The sequence below is a fragment of the Podarcis filfolensis genome (assembly GCF_964270895.1).
Source record: "Podarcis filfolensis genome assembly, chromosome: 2".
NCBI classification, from domain to species: domain Eukaryota; kingdom Metazoa; phylum Chordata; class Lepidosauria; order Squamata; family Lacertidae; genus Podarcis; species Podarcis filfolensis.
This window is the reverse complement of record NC_139605.1, coordinates 20,895,630-20,920,427: the sequence shown is the minus strand read 5'-3', so window position 1 is coordinate 20,920,427 and position 24,798 is coordinate 20,895,630. Positions and strand designations below refer to the sequence as shown.

Below are 24,798 nucleotides of genomic sequence, written 5' to 3'. Positions count from 1 at the left end.
ATTGAGGGAACTGCCATACTGAATGATGCATCAATAAGTGATAAGAAAGTGAGAGTGAACTATGACTGTCAAGTGATTTCCACATTCCAACAGGATGATAAACGTCCAACGGCACACACTGAAGAGGGTGAGAAAATCTGACAGAGAAGTTAAGCAGCTCCCAGATACCAAATGAACAGTCCAGCCAGTTCACACATTTCCTTTCAGAACACACAGCTCTGCCAAGAAGAGCAATGAAATCTTGCTGAAGAGCTCTTCCAATCAAGTGCAATGTATAAACAATCCACGTTCAGTTTTAAGAACAGCCCACAATATAGACAGAAAAAGACCATTCAAATTAGCAGCCTGCAGTTCAGGTGAAGACCTTTGTTGCAGCAATGACAAATGTTTCAATACCAAGCTAAGGTTGCACACAGTACTCAGGGTGAAAGTATCAAGACAACCAAATTCAAGCAGTCCTATTCAGTTCAATGTCATATCCTGTCTTGTGCATCTTTCAGAGATCTCTTATTAACATTCTCCTCAGAATCCACAAGAAGTACATACATTTATTTGCATAATGCAAAGTTGCTGAATTTCTGCAGTTTAGAGATAATCCTTAGATCATTTTTGCCTGGCTTTACTGTTTCGTTATCATTGTTTTAAATATAGTTGGAGTTTATTAAAAAGCAGGAAGGAGCTGCCGTGAGCCTTTCGTTTGCATGTTCCCTTCCCTTTCCTTCTCCCACATGACCAGAATGATAATTGGCATGGTTTAGTTTCACTTTTCATTTAGCCCCACTAGTTGTTACATAAAACAAACTCTGGTTAGTTTCTATATAAGCAAAAGTCAACCACGGGCTATGAAGCTGGTTTGTTAAATTAATCCCAGGACGTTTCGGAGCACAATTCCAAGTGTTGGTGCTGACCTTTAAAACCCTAAAAGGCCTCAGCCCATTATACCTGAAGGAGCGTCTCCACCCCCATCGTTCGGCCTGGACACTGAGGTCCAGCGCCGAGGGCCTTCTGGCAGTTCCCTCACTGTTAGATGCAAAGTTACAGGGAACCGGGCAGAGGGCCTTCTCAGTAGTGGCTCCCGCCCTGTGGAATGCCCTCCCATCAGATGTCAAAGGAATAAACAATTATCTGACGTTTAGAAGACATGTGAAGGCAGCCCTGTATGGGGAAGTTTTTGTTGTTTTTTAAATGACTGATGTTTTAATGTATTTTTAATCTCCTGTTGGAAGCCGCCCACAGTGGCTGGGGAAACCCAGCCAGATGGGCGGGGTATAAGTAATAAATTGTTGTTGTTGTTGTTGTTCATTTTAAACCACATCTATTGTTAGACAAGCCACATTTTTAGGCTTGTGTCAAAATCTTTCCTCTGCCACAAAGGAAGAGAAGGGAATGAATGCAAGCTTCTTTTCTGCATTTGCACATAGCACTAAATCATGGTTTAGAGTTACATGCAAACTGTGGTTTCTTGTAGTTTGCTTCAAGCCATTTTTCATATGTGAAACAGTATGCAGCTTCCAGGATGCTTTGTATGCTTGCCACTCCTGCACACGTTAAGAAAATTGCTTTGACTGAACATTCAAAGATTCTGGAAGTGTCACACTGTCAACTTTCTAATTGCCAACTATTACAAATAGCAAAGACATTCTCCTGCACACTTGAAATCTTTCATAAGCTATGTTTATTTAGTAAGTGTAGCATCCATTTTACAAGTGCCCAACTCACTTTTACAGCATGTCATGAAACAAAATGTACATACATAAAGGAAAATTATTGTAGACAATTATATGCAAGGTTTACATTTCTTATTTACACAACAGGGCAAAAATCCAGTTCAATGCTGAACGTAACATTTTCCTAAACCATCACCAACACTGTGTTAATAACTGTGCTATGTTTATGGCAGGGTTGTAACATTTAACTCATTAACTCAATTAAAAAACACTTTTAATCAGCTAAGGCATCCCCACTTAGCTGGGCAGCATACTTTTTTAAAGTGCTAGCACCATCTGAAAAGGCATTCTTCCTTCTCTCAAAACAAGAGGGAAATCTCTCCTGATCATGCCTCCTAAGACACACACATGTACACCCCTATAATATATGCTTTGTTTCAATCACACATGATCAACTGAAACTCTCATGATTAATCCATTAAAATTCTTTCAGATTAATTGTGGTCCTAAGGTTAAAGGAATCCACAGTTTGAATGTTGTGTGCATCAGTATTCAGAAGAAGTCTGCAATGTAACTTTGGAATGATGCCATAGCCATCACCACACAGCAGTGTGAGTGTGAATACTAGACACTAGCTGTTGGCATTTGCTCAAGTGGCTTTATAATAAATGTCCAGCTGAAAAATTGATGATCTATTTAAATAATATAATGTGAGGATCCAGAGGGCAGGCAGAAAATTAAACTTTTAATATCCTGGAGCAGTTCTGATCCCATCTGCTTCTAACATGCTGTTTGCCAGTGCTCAGCGGTTACTAGTAGTCAATTTTGTATTGTATTTCCAAAGCAAGCAGGATGATGCAATGACTCAGTACATAGCCTCCATATTTACGTGGACAATTAATACCTATTGTAATTTTTATATGAACACCCTGTGATTCCAATGAAAGACAGTATATTAATATTTCACATAAACAAATAAAAATAAATATTTAAGGAAACAGGTTCAGCTATCAGAAGAGTAGAGCTGCACTATAGCAAAACCCAACTATATATTTAAAATCTTAATACAGAGCTACATACTGCAAACACAATGACCATTTATGTATTTATGAAAGTATCCATATACTGCCCTATCATGCAAAGCGACTAATGTTGGTGGGCATGAAAATGACATCTGCACTGTCAGAACACACAAGGAAAATTAAAGCTAGTTTCAACAGCTTTTGTACTGTGGAGGATATTGATACGTTTAAAGAAAACTATTTAGGTGACTATAATACTTTGCTTCTTAACTCAATTCTTTCCATTGTTTTCCTTACAACAATGGTTAAACAAGTGCCAGGCAGTTTTTCTGCAGCACAAAGCAGGAGTTTGATGCAAGGTTTGGTTGCGATGTGAATGAGGAACTTGCCCCACTCACATAAGTGATAGCCATGAGAGAGGCCCCTCGAAGATTCTGAACTTTGCTCTGCATAGGTGCAGAACCTATAAATGACACCAAACAGAGGCCATGAAGAACATTAAGCCTACTGGGTGACCTTTGGTGAGTCACTACGTCTTAGCTTAATTCACCTCACAGGATTGCTGCGAAGATAAAGCAGATAAACTAGGTATGGCGCCCTGAGAGAGTGGGAGGAAGGGTGAGATAAAAGTGAAATGAGTAAATAAATATCCAAGCAGCAATAAAAAGACTCTTTCCAATTAATCCCTATGCCTCAAGACAGACCAGCTGTTTTAAATCTCAGCTAAAGCATCCATGACAGATGACCATCCAACCTCTGCTTGAAAACCTCCAAGGAAAGAGTCCACCACCTCTCATGGGAGTCTGTTCCACTGCCAAACTGCTTTTACTGTCAGAAAGTTTTTACGAATGTTTAGTCAGAATCTCCTTTCTTATAACTTGAGGTTCAAGTCCTACCCTCCAAAGTAGGAGAAAACAAGCTTGCTCCCTCTTGCTTGTCTACTACAAGTTAGAAATCGCATGTTGCTGGTGCCATGTGGTGGAAAATGCTCCCAGCAGAGGTTCTAGATTCTGACTTTCTGAAATCTCTTGAAGATCTCTTTATGCTGACAGGCCTTTGCAGCTATTGAGTGGTCAGTCGGTTTAGCGATTCTCGGTATTGTTTCTTTGGGTGTTTCATGTTTTATTGTGAAACACTACATAGACATTTTATGATACAATATAGAAATATTTTTATAAATAACTGCCAGGAAACATCTAACTATACCAACACATTACCTGCTATCATTCTAAGAAAAAGTTGGTGCCAGCCTACTCATCCACTAAGTAAGGCCTACTGGTCGATCGTGGGATGTCCATGGTCGATCCTGGGACCCTCAGCTAAATACTCCCCCCATCCCCCCCAAAAAAAAAAGCTCAACAACTATGGTGGTCAATTATATAGCGGTAGTAGATGACAGTCTCTTGGAAGTTGGACAGCCTGAACTAAGTCATCAATATAATACACAAGGAAAATTACAATGTGTGAAATAAGCCATCCTGTTTTACATTCAAAGATCCAGGGTAGCTTTTGATCACATAAATTGCAATGCGGAACGCTGATGATGGAAAATGGCCATGCCTCAATAAAGACAACCTGTTGCAGAGGTCAGTATGGTTAAGCAGCTGCCAAAAGCTTGAAAGTGCCCAACATCAGGGGTTCCCATCTGGTATCCCCAGTGCCAATGAGTCTCTGACCATGGATCAGATCCAGGTAGCAGCTCATCTCCCTCCTATTCAGAAGAGTCACTGCCTGCAAGTAAAACACATCTAGAGTACACAGGTGTTTGATGGCTACAAATGTTGGTACCAGCAAACCAGATTAAAAACAAAGGATTTTTGACCAGCAATGTGGAGATTTTCCACAAGCCGGTGTTTTGATCAAGAGCAAAAATTTTACTTTAATGAAGAAAACAATGTTATTAATTTCTGCATTTAATTTAAAATTTAGTTAGAGTTTCAAAGTCATAAACGGGGGAGACTGGAAGAAACAGACTGCTTACTAACAAGGGCCTGACGGTTTCCCTAAGCAACAATCATGTTCAAGTGGAATGTATTGGGGGTGGGGGAGAGAAAAGAGAACAGACTCTGCTTGCTATCAAACAGAAGCTGACTACACTTCCTTTTCCAAAATTGAATACGATAGTGTAATTGATATGTGATCAGATAACCAATCAGAAAATTCTGGTGAATGTTGCTTTGCTAGCTGACATGATTCACTCACCTTAGTGCAGCAGCAAAATGACCAAGGAAAAAGCAGTCACAAATGTCTCTCCAGCAGGCTGCAAACTCACGTAAGTCATGCTAAGCCATGGTTTGGCCTAATGTGGTATGAAAATAGTACAAATTTCAAAATAAGGAGTGAAAGGAAAGGAAAAGGTTTCCATTTGCAAAGAACTCACATATGAGGAAACGTGTGTTTGGGGCTTGTGACTATGGGAGAATTTGCTAGAAATGCTCTGAGTCTGAAACAGTGAAGAGAGGGGAAATGTTTTTTTGTCTGAACACAACATTACTGACCTGCAATAAATCTGATAGGTATTAGAACAAAATACTTCTTTTATTTTCACTTGAAATTCATAATTTACAGGGAATTCCACTGCAACTAGATGTAACAGCAACTTCTTTAGATGGCTTTACCAAGATGATTAGACAAATTTATTAAGAAATGATCAATCAATGGATAATAACCACAAAAGGGTGTGTATATATATACTCTTCAGAAAACTATAGCCCAACGACCAGATGCTGAGGACAAATCACATGGGATCAATTATATACAGCACAAATGCATATTAGACAGTTTATAAATAATACATTATGATGGTCATTGCTAGAGACAGAATGCTGGCCTAGATGGATCTTTAGTCTGACCCTGAACACATTTCCTCAGGATCTCTTGGGAAGAAAACAAAAGAAACCACCACATGTATAACTAGCATACCATGTGGCCTGTTGAAGTGGCATAGACAGAAAAAGACAACAAGCTCAAAACACTAGGGAACAGTTTAAACAAGTTTTAAAATCTCTTTAGCTTGTCTACACCACACAATAGTACAAGATAAATCTCAAGTAACAACTGCTGTCATACGAAGCACTTATTCATGGCACAAATGCTAGAACAGCTTTCTAGTGAGATGTATGTGGTCACCACCAATCTCATTCCCAGCAACCTCTGGGATGCACAAAGGGCTTGGGGGTTGGATAGGGTTTTCTTCCTTTTGTGTGGGATATGGAGAAAGTAAGAAACAGTGGCAGTTTCTACTGGACAGGACTTCTGGTTCTTACTTGTTCAAAATCTGTTCTGGAGAAGAGAATTTGTGGGCTGCTGGGTTTCCTGCTTTCCAGTTTCATAGCAATGGTGGAGATGCATTCTCATGCCTGATTCTGAATGCTCCATTTTATTTTTGAAAAATAAAATTTCTTGCCATTTTGACTTTATAGAGAATGAAACACAAATAAGCAGTGTACTACCCAAGTGCATAGTATGTAGGAAACCTACTCCTACCTTCTAATATTCTGAACAAAAAGGAAATGTGGACTTGGTAGTATTTTAAAAATTACATACTCCATTACAAGTACAGTGGTACCTCGGGTTACATACGCTTCAGGTTACAGACTCCGCTAACCCAGAAATAGTACCTCAGTTTAAGAACTTTGCTTCAGGATGAGAACAGAAATCGCACAGCAGTGGAGCGGCAGCAGCAGGAGGCCCCATTAGCCAAAGTGCTGCTTCAGGTTAAGAACAGTTTCAGGTTAAGAACGGACCTCCGGAACAAATTAAGTACGTAACCTGAGGTACCACTGTATTTAGGTTTTCAATGCAATGGGTTTATGATTTTAACTCTTCAGTCCCCCCCACTCCAAATCCTAACTCCGCTATCACCACACAAAAGGCCTGCCAAGCTGTCTGCCCACACAAATTTAACTGACAGGATAGTTTTAATAACTGGCCTAAACTACTTACTGAGAAGGAATTGCTACTTGCCCTACTCACATGACAAACCCTGACTGACAAATTGTAGGGAAGGTTGTGTTGGGGTGCTTAGAGCTCTTGGAGACGGAAGTTAAAGGGAAGGGCAAAATCCTGAAGTGGTTTCTCTGCCCCATAACAGAAGATCCTGTCATTCCCCTGCAAAGTGATTTGAAAAGAATAAAAAACCAAAGATGATTTCTTCTTGTGTTTCTCTAAACAAGGTTGGGGGGCGGGCAGCTGCAACCTCATTACACGCAGCACCAGGCTGTCTGTACACAACTACATGCAAGGTTCTCTGCACTTTCAGCTGTGGAACACATGACTGGTGATGCATTGGGGGGTGGGTCAGGGAGTAGTTCATAGGGCTAAAAACATCAGTGAACAAATGCAGGCAGGGAAAACCAAAGCCCGTCAATTCTGGCATTAAGACAGAAGAATAAGCAAGGCCAAGGAGGATTTTGAGGAATAGCTATTTTAAAACCTTTAGAAACTGGATGATTGCCAGCTGCTTCAGTAATAGGGAGCAGCATGCATAATAAGTATCACATATATTGGTGCAGAAAGCACATATTCAAAGCCACTTTGCTATAAAAGAACCCAGAATATTGATGTAACAATATTTGTCTTTTATATTTCAAAATCAAACGTTAACAAAATCTTCACCTAGTATTCCAAAATAAAAGGTGACAGTAAATGTGGTACAGATCAGGGGGATCTAAATTGATTACTTATATTCAATCATACCTGTAGTTGGAAAGCAAGATGCTTTTAATCAAAGTTTCAAAATTTTGCTCATGAGTCACCAAGTTCTCCCAGCAACAACCCAGCTTTAACAGAACATTTTGTCCCAGATTTCCTATAGGTTCTATGAAACTTTGGGTGCTTTGAAACAAGCAGTAAAAAACCAAACAGAACTTGATTCTGAAGGGAAGAAAAGAAACATCGATCTCCCAGCTTTCCATCACAAAAACATAGTACACTTACTTTTCTAAACACTGCACTTTAGGAGTCAAAATACCAGATCACACATATATGTGTATGGATTTAAGATGTTATTCCTCTTCCCTCTCCTTTTCAGCTCTGGTTAACGGTGTCTTTATTCTTGTGTAGACAGAATTTTATAAAACTGGTTGGTATCCAAGAACTGACTAGTCATGTATATTTAACCAGCAAGCCAAAAAAAATCCCTCTTCAGCTAGCAACAGCTATTATTTCTTGGTAATTAAGCAGCTTTGTATTCTAGGAAGACAGCACCTATCTTGCATAAACTACAGAGGTCAGCTCTTCTAATGAGATGAGAGATTAGGACAGAATACTGCCATGCAAAAACAGCTGGGTATCTCGTGTACAAGAAATAAAACAAAACAAAAATCCCACAATTTTGAATACTTCCCCAGATCAGTATTATAGAAAATATTTAAGAACCAAGAGAAGGATATCTAAATAGTCAAAGAAAAAGACAAGTGGTGCCCTTACAACAGGCCGCTTGGCATAATGCAAAGATATATTGCCTTCAAAAAGAACATTACAAAGAGCCTTGTGATGCCCTAAAGACCAACAAATTTATTTTGACATAAGCTTTCTTGGGTCAGAAGCAACTTTGTCACACTTCTGGCAAAGTACACTGTAATCCTTCACAATCTGTATACCCTCACTGCATCAGGCTATCAGAAATATGCTGTAGTTAACAAACACACATAATTGTGTAGAAAAAATACATACAAATGCCAATGTATGTAAATAACATTCTAGGCATATCTGTGAAACATTCACAAAAGCAGAAGTTGTAGATGTTAGAGTAAATGCTCATGAAAATGACCTGTTGTCTTCAAACTAAAAGTACAGATATATATAATTATTATTCAGAAGGAAAGAATACTATCATTCATGTATGATCTGAGACCGTATTTATCTAATTTTTTTTTTAATTCTCATTTTTGTTTAGTCACACAAAAACCTAACTTGGACATTGATATTTATTTTTTAAAAAAATTGTATAATGCTAGGATGGAAATACCTATAACAGTTTCATATGCCGCAGGGAACACTGATAAAATTGAGAGAGTAGTTCCATGCAAACATAGAAGCAAGTGTCCGTTTTGTGCAAGACACTAACTGTTAGTTTAGAACAGGCTTCCTCAAACTCGGCCCTACAGATGTTTTGAGACTACAATTCCCATCATCCCTGACCACTGGACCCGCTAGATAGGGATCATGGGAGTTGTAGGCCAAAAAAACATCTGAAGGGCAGAGTTTAAGGAAGCCTGGATTGGAACCACGGGAGAAAGTCTCAGCAAGCCTTTGCTTTTGCACTTCTCCCACCTGGCTTTTTAAAAACATTATTTGAACTTTAAACCAGCCTTTCCCAACCTGAAGTCCCCATATGCTGTTGGGTGAAAATACCATTACCACCAGCCAGTTTGATAGTCAAACAACATCTGGGAATACAAGGTTAGGGAAGGTTGGTAAACTAATCAGTTTTTCAGAGGTTCAGATACATATAAACTCTGGTTAAAAGCAAAACTGGTCTCTTTCTTTTGGCCAAGTGAGGAGAGGAGAGAGCCAACCTTAGGTTTTCCAAAGCTCATTCCATAGCATTAAGTCTGGGGTGGCCAAATTCTGGATCAGGAACACCATGTTTTGCAGCTCCCAGTATCCTCCCCAAAATTTTTGGTTGGCTTAACAATCGCTGCTCTCTGCAGCTGTTTGGCCTGCAAGTAACTGAAAGGAAAGGGGAGCACACAGCAGAAAGTAGTACTTAAATCTGCCACACTAAAGGTTTTTCACAGGGCACTGAATTAATGGGAAATGCCGATAAAAGAATGAGAGCAAGTCATAAGAAAATAAAGTATGAATAAAACTGAAGCTTTATGCCAGGCATGTCCAAAGTCCATTTCAGGAGCCTAATCTGGCCCACTGGTCGGTTTAATACAGCTCCTGTGTATCTTGGGGTAAAATCCAAAAAAAAAAAGCTAAACAACTTCAATCCTAAAAAAAGGTCAACTTCAGCAAATCTGGCCCTCTTTGAAAAAAGTTTGGGCACCCCTGCCAAAATTGGAAGAACTTGCATTCACTGTTAAGATGCAAATACCAGTGTCTTATCTGCAATGTATCATTCACAACAAAGGAAACAATTTGAAACACTGCTAGGAAACAATCACAAAGAATATTTAATCAGAATACCAGAATTAAGGAAAAATAAATTAAACTACATTAAAGCAGTCAAGCACACTACTTTCAGCAGTCACTAAAGAAGATGACTCAAAGACTAAAGCCTGTGTTGCTATTACATGGAACATCGCTCATGCTAAACAAATTCTGATTGGAAAATTGTCAACAAAATACTGCAGAAATGTTGTGATTTTAGATTCAAACACAGCAAATTCCAACACAACACCACGCTACGAATCTTCCAAATCAGTGCTAATCTTGCTGACATGATGCATAATTATCTGAAGAATTCTCTAGCAACCAGGAAACAAGCCACAGTAGTGAAGCAAATAATGCTCATGAAAAGCACCGACAATGACAATGTACTACAGGATAAACTTCAGAGTATTGCAGCACGTGGAAGACCTGTAACAGTAGAAAGAAAGGAAAGTTCCTATTGCTATAGTTGGCATCCATATGTCTGAAGAGAGACAATGGAATAGTGCACCATCAAGGGTAAAGTCAAACAGTTGGGAGTTAAAGTGCCTGCTGTGGCTCTAGAGACCAATATAGGCTTGGGAGAGCATATCTTTGCTTGAGACTCTGTTCTGCCCTGTGGTGCCCAAAATCTTCCTGATGCAGTGCACATGGAAGGTGTTGTGGCATCGCTCCTGGTGGGTGTAAGTTGCCCATGACTCACTTACATAAAGCAGTATGCTCAACATGCAAGTCTGACAAACCCTCGTCTTGGTATTGGTTGCTAGCATCACATTCTCCCAGACCCTTTTGGAGAGGTGAGCCATTGCCATAGCTGCCTTACCAATACATTTGCCTAGCTCAGCATCAATGGAAAGGTTGCTGGTTATGGTAGAGCCCACACAGGCAAAATTGTCTACCACCTCCAGCGTGTGGTCACCAAAGCTGATACATGGAGTGCTGGCAAAGTCATGACCCAAGATGATGGCCCTTGTGGTCTCTTCCAACTCTATGATTCTATGATTCTAAGTGGTCCAGTTTCCAGATTTTTCCCATGTTGGTTGCATCATCCACCATGAAGATCTCATTTGTGGATATATAAAGTAGGAAAACAGTGCTGGAAAATGTCAGTTTTATCCATATGAGTGGGAGCACTCATCCCCAGTTCACTTAAGAGGTGGCTCCAGAAGACAAACCTAGTTATGTTTCTTTCTACTGTGTTGGGACATACAGATCAGTCAGCAATGCCTTAAATAAATTTGCTGAACTGCTGAAGCCTAGCAGTACCTTTATTTTTTTAAAGGAAAAGTCATTATCAGATAGAGGGTAAAGAATAAACACAGGATCTGACGTTAACTCAGTATTTGCAGAATCTCCATTTGGCATCCCATGGTAAAGACAGAATTATTTCTGTCCTTGCACTGACACACTTCACGCTTAAAGCTTTGGCTCAGAGCCATAGCATCAAAAGGCTTCAAACACTTTCCTTTTTCCACTGAAGTGGAAGTGAAAAATCACAAAATTTAGGAAAGTGAGATCCTGATTTGCCTTTCCTGTAAATCTATTTATGAATGATATAATCAGTGGTGGCTGTCAGATTCACAAAACCATGGCTATAGAAACATGAATGGAACATCAGGAGGACCAGGCTCTATGATGGATAAATCAGTGTCAACAATCATGTTCTGGGAGCAAGTGCCAAGAGTTAAGTATCATCTAATTAAGAATGCTAAACCGTGGTTTACCATTATGTGCAAATACAGCCATGGCTGGCCTTGGGCATCTCTCAGTCTCCATGATCCTCACCTATAAAATACAAAATTTTAATTGACTACATTTGAGCCTTTGTTGAGCTCTGCCAGTCATGTTGCGTAGTGTGATTTGATGCTAGAATCCCCTTATTTGGATTAATTCTAGATTAATGTTTTCAAATAACCTATCATCACAAAAGGATCTAGTGATTTTGTATAATTTAATTTTGGGGAAGGTTCATCATATGTGGTAGAAGTAAAAAATAATCATATTTTGAGTGTACCACCAGCATTGAGAGCTATTGTTCTAAGCAGTCAGTCTGGATTCAAATATCAATTACACATTATTTTATAATTCTTCTCCCTTAGGTTTTGACAGATTCCTCAGGCTTCACCTTTTATAAATATGCAATACATTTAAATGATTATTTATGTTACACTTTGCCATTGTCAGTGAATTATCTTGAAATGTTGCTATGTTTTATTATGTGCAGTTTTCTGATGTGATGAGCCACTTTCAGCATTGTTTACCATGTTAATGGGACATTCAAATAAAAATGATAATCTGATATATGAGAAAATCATTTCCCGCCACCCACAAGCTTTAAAAAAAAACACTATCACAACTGTCATCAACATTTAATAGTAGACTATAAATTTTGACAAATTCTTTAAATTAATCTGAAAAAGGAAATACTTAGGAGGGATGATGATGTTGGGTAACTTAGAGGTGTGGGCAGGTTTTTCAGTTCTGAGTTGAATAGACACTATGCACTGTATGAATTGAATTATGGTTCTCCTTGAACCATATGTAGATCACACAAGCCTGAAGTCTGCCCATCCCTGATGTATGATGAAATACTTGCCAGGGACATAGGGACAATGTTTTCTATTTTTGAAGACACATGCAGGGACTCATGTCATCTCTTCTATAGGTCATTCTCATAAATTCTGTGTGGAAAAGGTGGGACAGTTTTCTACTTGCACTGTTGAAAGGGAAAAGAATTCTGCATGCGCTCAGAGAAAAATTTACTGCTTATCGAGTATAATGGAGATAATTATTGGCTATGAAGCCTGGTCACAACTTGGCAACTTAAAAGCATGACTTGAACAGCAGATGACTGAACAATATTTCAGCAGTACACATGCTTAAATAAGTCTATAAAAGTACATGCCTGTGCTAGTTTGCTCAGAAGTGAGCCACACTGGGCTCAACAGAGCTTACTCCCAGGTGAATGCATAAAAAATGGTATCCTTCATACTGTTTGCCTTTTCTCCCTATATCGAGTTTGGGCCCATGGATAGATTCTGAAGTTTAGATTTGTGTGATATCAAACCAAAGCGACATCATTTGACACTGCCAATTACCAGAGGCTGTGCTCAACAACTTTGGCTGGGTGCTCCCCCCTAAAAAAAGGTCAACAAATTCCTGCACCTCTTTTCCTAGGAAAAAAAATGAATACACTGCTCAATGGTAAATACAACTGTATACAAAGCAAATAAGCCTTTAAAGAGAAATAGAGTGTATAGCAAGTTATCACCAAATGAATATTTAGGGGGAAGGGAAATAATGCATACTGAGTAACTGGCAAACCCTAGAGCGGAATGCCCACACAGATAAACTTTGACATGTAAATGGGACATTCTATGGCATCATAATGGCATCAGATGATTGACATCTGTCAAAGTTCAAAGAAAGTTGCTGTAACAGCTAACATTGACGGATATAGTAATCACTTTTGGTGATAAAAGTGTATCTTTAATCAGTTAATTAGCAATGAGAACACACTTTCAAAGAAGCTCCCTGTAACCACTGGGTTATAGAAAAGATAGGTGCCAAATGGCTTCTGGGACCTGGGTTGTGGGCACCAAAACAGAATGTCTAGTCGCCACTGGGGGGGGGGGGTGTCGGCAACACTTTTTTATTATTTTGAAACGCATGAACTCATACGCAATTCATGTAAGTGACACATTGTTAATATCACATTTTTTAGCAGAAACTGTTAATACATGTTTAATTGGGTGCAATAAAAAATTGTACCATACTTCAAGTTTTCAAAACACCCTACTCTTTATTGTTAAACTCCTTAAAATATTGTCTACCTTTAACATACACCGAGGCTTCGAAGCACATACATTTAAGTAATCCTCGAGTATCAGCCAGGCACAAAAATAGCACCCAGAGTTTTTGAGGTGCTCACAAATCTTTAGATGCAAAATGCGCCTGGCACCCTGCTAATTTTGAACCCTGATTGGGGATACAGAACCTTGGGTCCATAGGCCTGTCTTGGCCCTGCCATGATTCCCCATTTGGCCTGCAAGGCCTTTTTGGAAAAGCCACTTCCCTCAAGACAACTAATGCCATACAGGTAAGGACAGGGCTTGTCAAAAGCCTATTTTCTGTAGTTCCCAAAGCACTTGACAACCAGCTGGTTGTCATGAGCCTTTGAAGCACTGCACAAAGCAGGAACTCAAGAGTGCATGAGAGAGTTCTCAGTGAAGGAAGGGAGAGCAAGGCTGCTTGGGTTCAGGTGCACCAGAAAACTCCCTGAAAACTTATTTCACACTGCATATTTAGTTATAAGACTAACCTATTCCACATTTCCATATATGTAGTGACTTTAAGGTGGGTAATGAAGTCATATGGCCACAAAAAAGATTTAAAAGATTAAGAAATACCTATATGGGGGACTAGGAGGTCAAAATTGATTATTTCGTCTGTCCGGATATGGTGGTATCTTTGTTACCTATTCTCTCGTACTTTAGGATTTTGTTGTGTATTGTAGTTGCTCACTCTGTAATTTAAACTATTTCTGATTTTATAGACTTTCCACGGCCTCTGGCTAGTACAATAAACTTATGAACTAAAAAAAGTGGTAAAATAAGATGTTTCACACACAAAATAAAATTGTAGTGACAATTCATTTTGGGCTGAGCCAGACTTACCTTCAATTGGAGGATAAAATATGTTGTGTTAACATGACTATATCTCCTTTCAGCTAAAAGGCCCCCAGTAATTAAACCACTGATGAAAAAACAGTAATCACTATATTATACATGGAAGAACAACACAGAAACTAGCCTTAGAAAAGGTGGTGTGGAGAATCAATCAAACCCCATCATTGGAAAATACAGTATTCATGAGAAAATGAAAAACCCAAGGAGCCAAATACATCTCCCACAACCTAGCCCCACCCTGTCCCACTAAATCACCAAGACAGTAGTGAAACAAAGAACACCCCTCATCTCAATAGAACAGGCTACAGTAAGTCTCTCGGAGAAAACCAAAGTACAAACTATTAAGAGTTCTAAAAGGTAACAAACTGGGTTCTGAAACAAACCAGGAGACTGACTGAATAATACTCAGTAATATATTCTGAGTAACCAGGCTCAGGTAAAACCTTGATGGCAATATTGTAAACCATTTGTGATTTCCAAAGTGTCTTCAAAGTTGGTCCCACATAGTCTCAAATATATTAGCTCACAGTTTGCTCTGAAGATGGAGAAAATTGATTGCAGTTACAATATTAACTGCTATACAAACCAAAGACCACCACAGTGACATCAATACAAAGAGAAAACAGATTAGCAGAAAATTATTTATAATAAATCTATACTTACTACATAAACAAATCTAACTGCTTATTTTATTACAGTTGTATTTCACCCTTCCCTGAAGGAGCTCTGACCACTACACATATGGATTATCCATTTTATCCACACAGCTCTTGAGATTGTGACTGACAAGGTCACCAAATAAGCTTCGTGGCTCAGTCAGGATTTGAAATGGAATTTTTCTGGTCCAAAACTGTAGCCATTAAACTCTCAGACTTAAGCAGACAGTTGGCTCAAATAGGAACCTGGGAGACAAAACACATTAGCTTGGAACCTAAATTATTTTGCCATTAAAGTAAGGGGGGGGGGGAGTTTTAGCCAAAATCCCTACATGCCCTTGCACCACATTGTACGTCATTTCCAAAGGTCCACCAATCCCCTGGAACAGATTTACAAGGGACAGCAAAGGGAAGGGGGTAGCTAGAAATCCCTTTCCCATTAATGTTAAATCTGGTCCATTCATAGAAGGAAAGTTAGGAACTAAGTTACTGAGTATTAACTCAAAATTCACAATTTAGTTTTAAGGAGTATTAGATACAAGGACAGAAGAGCTTGGGCTGACTAGAAACATCTAACTATGATGAAAGACAGGTAAATTATATATAAAATTTAAATAATCTTACGCAATGTTCAAAATTAGCTGGGCGCCAGTCACATTTTGCAACTGGCAACCAGCCTTTTATGACTGGATGGCGATATCTGGGCGCCAACTTTTTGCGCTTAGCATCTCCACCTGCTTGGTTGCAGTCAGTTGGTCGGGCACTGTGTGCTGCCCTGCAAAACATCTGATTTGCCCAGCAACGCAGCAGCAAAAGATGCATCTTTTTAAAAAAAATGCTGCCAGGTGAATCACCTTGTCTGGTACCATGGCAGGGGGGGAAAAGGCACCTGGACATGGCTCCTCTCTTTCCTATCCCAGTTTCTAACACAATGCTAGAGGTGAAAGTGCAACCTGGCAAGGCAAATGGATCACTTGAGAATCCCTTCTTACCTCCACGGCTTGCACTGCATCTTCTGGGGGAAAGGGAATAAAATTTATTTGAAGAGATATTTAGCTCAGGAAGTTAAAGGAATTAATTTAAGAGATACTTAACTTAAACTCACTTGCATTTTTAAAATTTCAACAGCATATGTCACACTAAGAAATAAATCCTACATCATTTCAAGTCTTCACCATGAAAACTGGTTATGCTTTACTACTGGTTTTTGTAACACCTAATCAATTGATCTAAAACTCAACAGAAAACAATTTTCCCACAACCCCAGCATTCCATTCAACCCTATTTTCTCTTACAGCTACCTTATGCATATTCCCTCGTTCATCCCCATAATGCAATACAACCCTTCTTTGTTCACAACACTCCCTTGCTTCTTAATCCAGAAACTGAATCTATATTTAAACTCACCATTTCATGATCCCTACCCTAAACTTCAGAATGCCAATTCCCTGCAAGATTTCCCTTTCCTGCCTTTTATCACACAGTATTCTGAAATTAAGAACAGAGCAACTCACATACAAAGAAGGTAAAGTATCTGTCATGGGAATAAGGCACTCCAAGGCTGCACTCATAGCAGCATTCATAATTCTTGCGGGAAATGAAGTGTGTGTATGTGGTAGGTAAAGTATATGAGAAATGATCAAATTGGGTATTCACTTACACAGGAAAGCCACCTTCAACTATGCAACTGGTAGAATTAATGGTTGAGTTTAAGGATTAACTGCTTAGATCCAGGTTTAATATTCAAGTAGTTATTATTTAGGAGACACTTAGTATTTAAGAGTAATCACACACAGTCTTAACAAATTTAGTCCTAGAAAGCCATAATATTTTGTTAGCTTTTAAGGTGGCACAAGGCTCTTTGCTGTATTTGCTGCAACAAATGAACCCAAATATCCTCTTGGAATTTTCTATTTTTTTAAAAAAAAAAACCACCTGATTTTAAAATCTGTAATCACCGACTGCTTTTGATCCAGCTAGACATCATTGTAAAGGGATGAGGGAGCTCTCATGATAGCATGACAGTCCTGACCCAGACTCGTACATAATCTTAACAAACACAAGTCTTATACAGCCCAAACTCTCACTCCCAGCAAAAGTGTATCACAATTCAGGAAGTTACAGTACCTTCTATGAATGTTTCAAAAAAAAAAAAAAAAAAGGAGACTAGGGAGGGAAGAAACCTTCCTTACTTTTTCCCTCCTCTCAAGCATGGCAAATTCTTCTCCAACATATCCAGAGTGTGTCCAGTCTAAATGCTATTGTGGGAATCTCCAACATTACCTACATCTACACGAAGAGAAAGCCTGTTACCTCACTCCAAAAGTTGAGGTCATCTCCAGGGGGTTCTGCCTTCTCATACATCACGAAAGAACCTACTACTTGCACAAACAGCTCTGCTCCAAGAATGATGGATTCACTTCATGCTCTTCTCTTCCTTCCAGAAACATAGCTGAAAGGCTAGGATCACACTACCACACACACACAAAAATGGGTGCTGTAAATCCTCTCCACTCCACCTCACATCCAAGAATGGAGAGGAGACTCCTTCAAGCCACTCCCTCCACCCTCCTGAGATTTCCTTGAAAGCTTTCTTCCTTTCCAGCCATCTAAATCCCTCCCTCCCCCTGCTCACAAGAAGGCTCTCATTCATTTAAGACTGACTCAAGCAAGGCAAATTACTCCCACCCATGCAAAATGCTTTTATAAAAATATTTATATACCACAAACTTAAATAGAAGGCATGGCATAGTATCATCAGGACTCCACAATAATTTGCTTTCACATGCCTTATCTCTTTGCCAGGGGGCTAAGATTCAACTGCAGACATTCTAAAGCAACTGGCACGTCTTCTGAACAATTAACTTCAGTTCCAGTTGTGTGCAAGTACCCTGATACTAGGGCAGACAATGCAATGGCTGGAGACAAGATTAAGCTGCTATTGCAACCGCACTGTCAACAAACCCATAATAATTAATAACCCACTTTGGCAGGCGGAAAAGAATAGACAGAAAGGCTCTGTATCTTATACACTGCACCTTCTTTCACTACACACGCAAGGTCACACCTACTCCGTGTACGAGAGAGCCACGCACACCCTTGTGCACTCGCTGTTATCTGCAGATCCTTTCTGGCATGTTTATCTGTCGGGCACGTTTTTATGTCTCGCCTTTCTCCCGTCGTGGAACTCAAGAAACCTGCGGTGAGGATCACCCACCCACCCACCCGCTTGGCGCAGAAACAAGCCGTGTAGAGCAGCGAGGGAGAGAGAGCCCATCTTTCGCTGATCAGACTAACAAGGGCTGTAATGCGAGCTGAAAAGCGCAACCAGTCCCGCGTTAAGCGACCCTTTTGCTGAAGCCGCAGGCGCATGGAAGGGCAACTATAATAATAATAATAATTATTATTATTATTATTATTTATTTGTACCCCGCCCATCTGGCTGGGTTTCCCCAGCCACTCTGGGCAGCTTCCACATAGACCAAAAATACACTAAGGTATCACACATTAAAAACTTCCCTGAACAGGGCTGCCCCTATTGTTTCCTACAGTTCCTGGGGTCTGGGGGCAGTAATAATAAGAATAATCTTTAGAGCCTTTAAAACACAACCCCCCCAACCCACCCCCACTTGCAGGCCAGGCAGAGGACGGGGTGGAGGGCCACCCCACCACCACCAGCACGCCCCCTGACCCCGACCCGCCCCTCACTCACGCTCGAAGTCGGAGTCGGAGTCTTCGTCCCTGCGCTCTTCCTCGCCGTTGGACTCTGTCTGCATGGGCTCCGCGCCGAAGTTGACCCCTTTGCCCCGGGCCCCCACGCCAGCCTGAAGCTCCCTCTGCTGCTGGTCGCGGGTTTCCCTCAGGCGGCCGAAGTACTCGGCGGCGAAGGCCAGCAGGTCCGGCGGCCGGTGCCGCAGCACCTCCACCGTGTAGCCCTGCAGCAGCTCCGTCAGACCCGGCGGGATCTCGATGCTCATCTTGCCGCCGAGGCGCGCGGGAGACTCAACGGAAGGGCCCGGGAGACAGAGAGAGACAAGACGGGGAGAGAGAGCGGGAGTCCCTGCTCGGAGCCGCCGCTACAACTACTACTGTGGCGGTGGTCGTGATCGTAGCCGCCGCCGCCCACCTCTATCTATCTCTCCACCTCAGCTTTCTACGCGGGCCTGGAGCCGGAGGTGGGGGGTGGCCGCCGCCGCCGCCGCCGCCGCTTTCTCCGCCTCCACGTCCTGCCTCCTCCTCCTCCTCCTCGAGCCCTCCGTCAGCCCTGAGGGAACCGCCGCGCTCGCGCCGCCGCCGCTCTCTGACACGCGAGAAAGAGAAAGGAACGGAGCGGCGGGGTAGTCGGGGGAAGGAGGGGCCGGAACGGAAGCGCGAGGCGAGCTGCGCATGCCCAGCAGGAAGCGGCGGAGAGCGCCACAGAAAGAGAGAGAAGCAAGGGAGGGCGGGGAGTGGGCGGGAACACGCTTCATGCGTCACAATAACGGACAAGAGGCGCTCGAGGGATAGATTAGGTGGATAGATAGAAAGCTATTCCCCCCCCCTCCCGACACCTCCGCCCGAGGTGGGCGGGGTGGGAGAAAAACGAATGGGGCGCGTGCATAGAAGGGGGCGGGGACTAAGGTTCGTCCTCGCGCTCTCCCCTCTCCATGTTTGGCACGAGGGCTTTGGGGGCGGGGGGGGGCGAAATGAGCGCGAATTCGCCATTCCCTCACATTGACTTTTTTCCTTTTTTTGACTGAGAGAAATATAATAACACTGAAAGTTTCCCTCCCATCTGGGTTTCGTGAGGAAAACGTGCCTCTGAATGCCGGCTGCTGGGGCCCACGCAGGTGTGGAGCAGTGGCATAGCAAGGTCAGGTGCTACCCAGTGGGGAAAATTTCTTGTCATCCCCCACACACAACATTGAAATTATTAAAAGAAGGAAAAATAGGATACTTATAGTTGCAAGTGTTATTTTCTGGTTTATTTACTTAACATTGTGAGCATAAGCACTTAAAACCTACCCCCCCAACTTTGTTCTCTGCAAATTTTGAAATAACATCGTCAAAATCAATTCCTTTCACTACTTTGTTTTCAGTTGACAAGATGGCTAAGCCAGAGAGCCGAGCTTGACTCATAGCAGCCACATTTCGTTGCGTTTGTTGACTGAACGAAAAAGTTTCAATACGTATTATGCTGACTTGTTGAGGTTAATTAATTGTCAGACGAAGTTATTAAACTTGTTTTAAATAATATTTAATAATGATAATAAATTGTTATTATTTTTTAATGTGAGCCCAATTTTTTTAAAAAACAAAACATATTTTTGCCATTTTGTCACACACACCCTCAGTGATGACACCCGGAGCATCCCGCACCCACCGTACCCCCCTTCCTACAACACCGGTGTGGAGAAGGCTGTTAGGCTCATGTCCTTCAACACAGATTATTGCACCACTAAAAACACAGTATTTAAAACAAGCATAGTGGGTCCTGAAAATAGGCACCTCAAGCATCAAAAGCCGGGGCAAAGAGGTGCATCTTCAGCATTCTGTGTAATGAAGGCGTCAGGCCACCTCTGTATCCCACAGCTTAGGGGGCCCTCCATGGGGAAGGCCCTCTTCCAGGCCACTATCCCCTCAGCCTCTGAGGGCAGAGGAACTACCAAGGGGAATCCCCTCTGCCGATCTCGGCACCCAAGAGGGTCTGTGGGGAAAGAGACAGCCTTCCAGATATTTGGGCCAGATACCTGGTTGGCAGCTCATATAGATGGGCCTTTGGCCTGATCCAAGTGCATAGTTGGAATCATAGAATCGTAGAGTTGAAAGGGTCCCCAAAGGCCATCCAGTCCAACCCCTTGCAATGCAGGAATCTCAGCTAAGGCTTCCATGACAGGTGGCCAACCTCTGCTTAAAAACCTCCAAGGAAAGAGAGTCCACTGCCTCCCGAAGGAGATCGTTCCTCTGCTGAACAGCTCTTACTGTCAGTTTTTCCTGATGTTTAGTTGGAATCTCTTTTCTTGTAACTTGAAGCCATTGGTTCGAGTCCTACCCTCCAGAGCAGGAGAAAACAAGCTTGCTTCATCTTCCACAATTCAGGGGTAGGCAACCTAAGGCCCATGGGTCGGATGTGGCCCAATCGCCTTCTCAATTCCGGCCCACAGACGGTCCAGGAATCAGCGTGTTTTTATATGAGTAGAATGTGTCCTTTTATTTAAAATGCATCTCTGGGTTATTTGTGGGGTCTGTCTGGTGTTTTTACATGAGTAGAATGTGTGCTTTTATTTAAAATGCATCTCTGGGTTATATGTGGGGCATAGGAATTTGTTCATTTTTTTTGTCCTTCAAAATATAGTCCGGCCCACCACATGGTCTCAGGGACGGTGGACCGGCCCACAGCTGAAAAAGGTTGCTGACCCCTGTTCCAAATGGTGGCCCTTGAGATCCTCGAAGATGGCTATTACCGGTATATCTCCTCTCAATCTTCTCTTTTCCAGGCTAAACATACTCAGCTCCTTCAACCGTTCCTCATAAGGCTTGTTTTCCAAGCTTGTCTCCACGTTCATGAGCATACCCTCTTCAAAATTACCAAGACAACAGTTCAACAATTGTAAGTCTGTCTGTTGTTGTTGCTTTAATTACCTGTTACTACAGTTGCATGAAACTTCCAGTGTTTTCTGGGGCAGGGCAAAGGAATGTATTTCCACCTCAGTCGTTGTCCTAAGGTAGCCTCCTTTTGGGAATCTGTGTTCAGTGAAATTAATTCAGCACAGGACTTATTACTATTACAGTGCCCTCATTGGCACTGCTAAGTATCTGGGACAACCAGAACAATGATAGAAAAAGTAGAACGTCAGTCATCTTTTGGGGGCGGGGGGGAGGGAGTAATGTCTGCAAGGCTATAAATCCCTAGGCACTGGAGGGCATCCCTATAGAGGCATTGTAATCGTAACATGAGAAGGTGTGGTTCCTGACTGTCTTGGAGAAGTGTAACTATTTAGGGGACATAAAAAACAAAAACACCAATTACTGTATACAATTTGGTTTGACTTTTTTGAATATATCCAGGATCGACAAGTATGCACTTATTTGAAACCAATGTCAGCCACCTCCTCTCTTCAGAGTTCAAATGCACTGGATGGACACAATGAGTCATGATTTATCAGACATTTCTATAAAGCAACAGACAGATAATAATTCTATTTTTTAATTTTAAATAAAAACAATTTAATGAGGCTTTCTTCCATAGCCTTGAAAGCGGAAATTAGCTTTCTAATTAAAATTAAAGCTATAATTGTGGACATTTTTAAAAATCGTCTTGTAATGTCATACTGGTGTGTGTAGATAAATGCTAAAGTCAGTTTGTATTGTCCTAATAAGAGAAGATGGACATTTCTATCACTGCTTAGTAACCAACAACTCATTATTGCACATGGAATAATAGAGAAATTAGAATTATTATTTTAACCTTCACCCCACTTTTCCTCCAAAATGCAGGGGACAGCCTATATAGGTCCTCCCTCCTATTTTTTCCTACAGAAAACCCATCATCCTTGACATGCTAGCTGAGGCCGAAAAGAGTTGGAAGCCAACAACCCCTGGAGACCCACAGCTTTCCTTATCCCTGCATTAAAGCAACATTTCATAGCCTTGTAAATAGAATTATGAAGCATATTAGACCACTTATGTTTTACAAGGTCAGTTATTCATACACCTATTTCATTCATTTGTGATACAGTTGAGTGATACAATTGTATCCCAGTTAGCAGAATCTCAGTTTGGTTGCCTGGAGACAACTCTGGCTACCGCATCATAAGTACCCTAAAACCTGAGATTCAATAGGTAGGACTTGGTGATGTCACAATAACAGGACTTGTGATGACACATAGTGCCAACTATATTTTTTTTCTCCTTTTTATACTCATACTTGACATTACTTAGGAAACCTAGTAGCATATTGTGTATTATTATAGTGATGTTTCCCCCCTAATTAGATAACTTTAAAATGCAGTATGTAACATATGTAGATTTCTTTCCCTAGGAGTTAATATTTTCTATACAGGCAAGCAGAGAGGCAGGTATTTAAGTATTTACAGCTGATGGGTAAATGGGAGTGAATGTGCATTTGCAAAATCTGTGGCTTGTGTCCTTAAGTCTTTTTTTTAGTGCAAGATCTTATTCCTGTGCACAGCATTAGAAATTAATATCTAATATTTCTAAATATGAATACAAAAGTCTAGCAAGCAAACAAGCACTTGGCACCGGCCTTCCTATAAGACGTTAAATCACCAGGTGACGTACAGGCTGTGGGTTTGGTGACGTCACTCTGTGTTGCCAGTGTAAATGTTTATGTGCTGTTGCTCTGGTTTCAACAATAGAAAGAGGAAGAAATCAATATTTATTTGAATTGCAGGTTCTACTCACTATTATGGCTTGGGCTGAGCTTGTCAGATACAGCATGTTTTTTATTCCTTGCTTAATGAAGTTTTCAACTGCTTCTCCACTCCCATTTCCCAGTCATTTCCCTAAAATAAATACTTAACTCTTTTATGCATATTGATTGAGAACAATAAGTTCCCTCATTAATAATATTTGTTGAGATTGTATGTTTCTGCTGCAAGAGGGGCTGACTAAACGTTTTCTTGGTTTTATTGAAAATGAAAAGGGAATGGCTATGTGTATTAATGTAAGCTTTAACATGGGGGTTTTCCAAGGAACTATATTAAAGCCAAGAAGTGCTCTCTGAACTCTGAGTTGATAATTAACTATTTTTGTTTCCTGCTGGCTAACACATGAGTATTGAATTGCTAATCATCATTTTGAAGGGAGTTGCTTTTGGTTCTTTTGCTCCCAGGCTCTATGGAATAAGGACATAAACGAAGCTCTCCAGGAAAACAGCTCCAGGCAAAATGGATGCTATAGGAGAGAGACCTATGCTTATAGATCTGTTTGGGTTATTTCATATTTTGTAAGGTGCTGAGCCTATGCCCTGGACTGGCATATGTCTTGTGGAGCTGTTTAGATGACTCATTTGATGTTTTCACTCTGTTATGAAGAAAGTTCTGCAAGTAAAGTTTTGAATAATATCTAATGGGTCTGGACAATGCTTCATTCCAAACGGACTCAGTTTTCATGCATCCAGTCACTTCAAACTGCACACTATTAATATCTGCAATAGCACCACTATCTCTTGGCATTATGTTCACTAGCAGTGTTACTTTCAGAGGTCTGTGTGCAGTACATTTTCTGTTGGTGTACTTTGGAGGCTTAAAATTGACTTCTACTGGCAGCATACACATCCTCAAAACCCATTGGCTTAGTTGTTGTTATGTCATGGAATGTTTACAAACACTGTAGCAATTGAGAGAGAGGGATCAATATAATACCATCAGACAGTGAAACTGCAGTCTGGGTATGTCATGAATCACTGAAGGAAACTATTTATATGGGACCAAGCTCATATGGTTTATTTTTATACTGTTGGTGAAGAGGTCAACAATCAAGGGAGCTTGGAGAGCCAATAGAAATGTGAGTCATGGGGCCAAGAGGCCAGAAAGCCACATGAAATGTTTACATTTTGATTGGATATAATCAGCCATATATTTGGCTACTGTACATCGTTGATTAAAAGAAGCATAAACACAAGATAAAAATAAACTTTTAGAAAATATAGTAAGTACCTTGG

The 24,798-nt window shown here is 40.9% G+C and overlaps 1 protein-coding gene and 1 long non-coding RNA gene across 6 annotated transcripts in view; one reads left to right on the top strand and one right to left on the bottom strand.

Annotated features, from left to right (window-relative positions):
- The window catches only part of PRKAR2A (protein kinase cAMP-dependent type II regulatory subunit alpha), an 89,809-nt gene extending 70,169 nt beyond the window's left edge, over window positions 1-19,640 (bottom strand). Inside the window, exon 1 of the mRNA XM_083602094.1 lies at window positions 18,847-19,640. Within this exon, the coding sequence (XP_083458220.1) occupies window positions 18,847-19,111 (265 nt within the window). The 5' untranslated portion in view covers window positions 19,112-19,640. The remainder of the gene's footprint in view (window positions 1-18,846) is intronic.
- Window positions 19,641-19,761: 121 nt separating this feature from the next.
- On the top strand, window positions 19,762-24,199 carry LOC310757348. Of its 5 annotated transcripts, none has more exons than XR_014545085.1 (5): window positions 19,762-19,986; window positions 21,611-21,723; window positions 22,653-22,810; window positions 23,527-23,569; window positions 23,939-24,199. It is a non-coding gene; the product is annotated as an uncharacterized lncRNA (long non-coding RNA). The 5 variants fall into 5 exon arrangements; XR_014545086.1 differs by having other exon boundaries at window positions 23,527-23,573; window positions 23,943-24,199; XR_014545087.1 differs by having other exon boundaries at window positions 23,527-23,909; window positions 23,943-24,199.
- The last annotated feature ends 599 nt before the right edge of the window (window positions 24,200-24,798 follow it).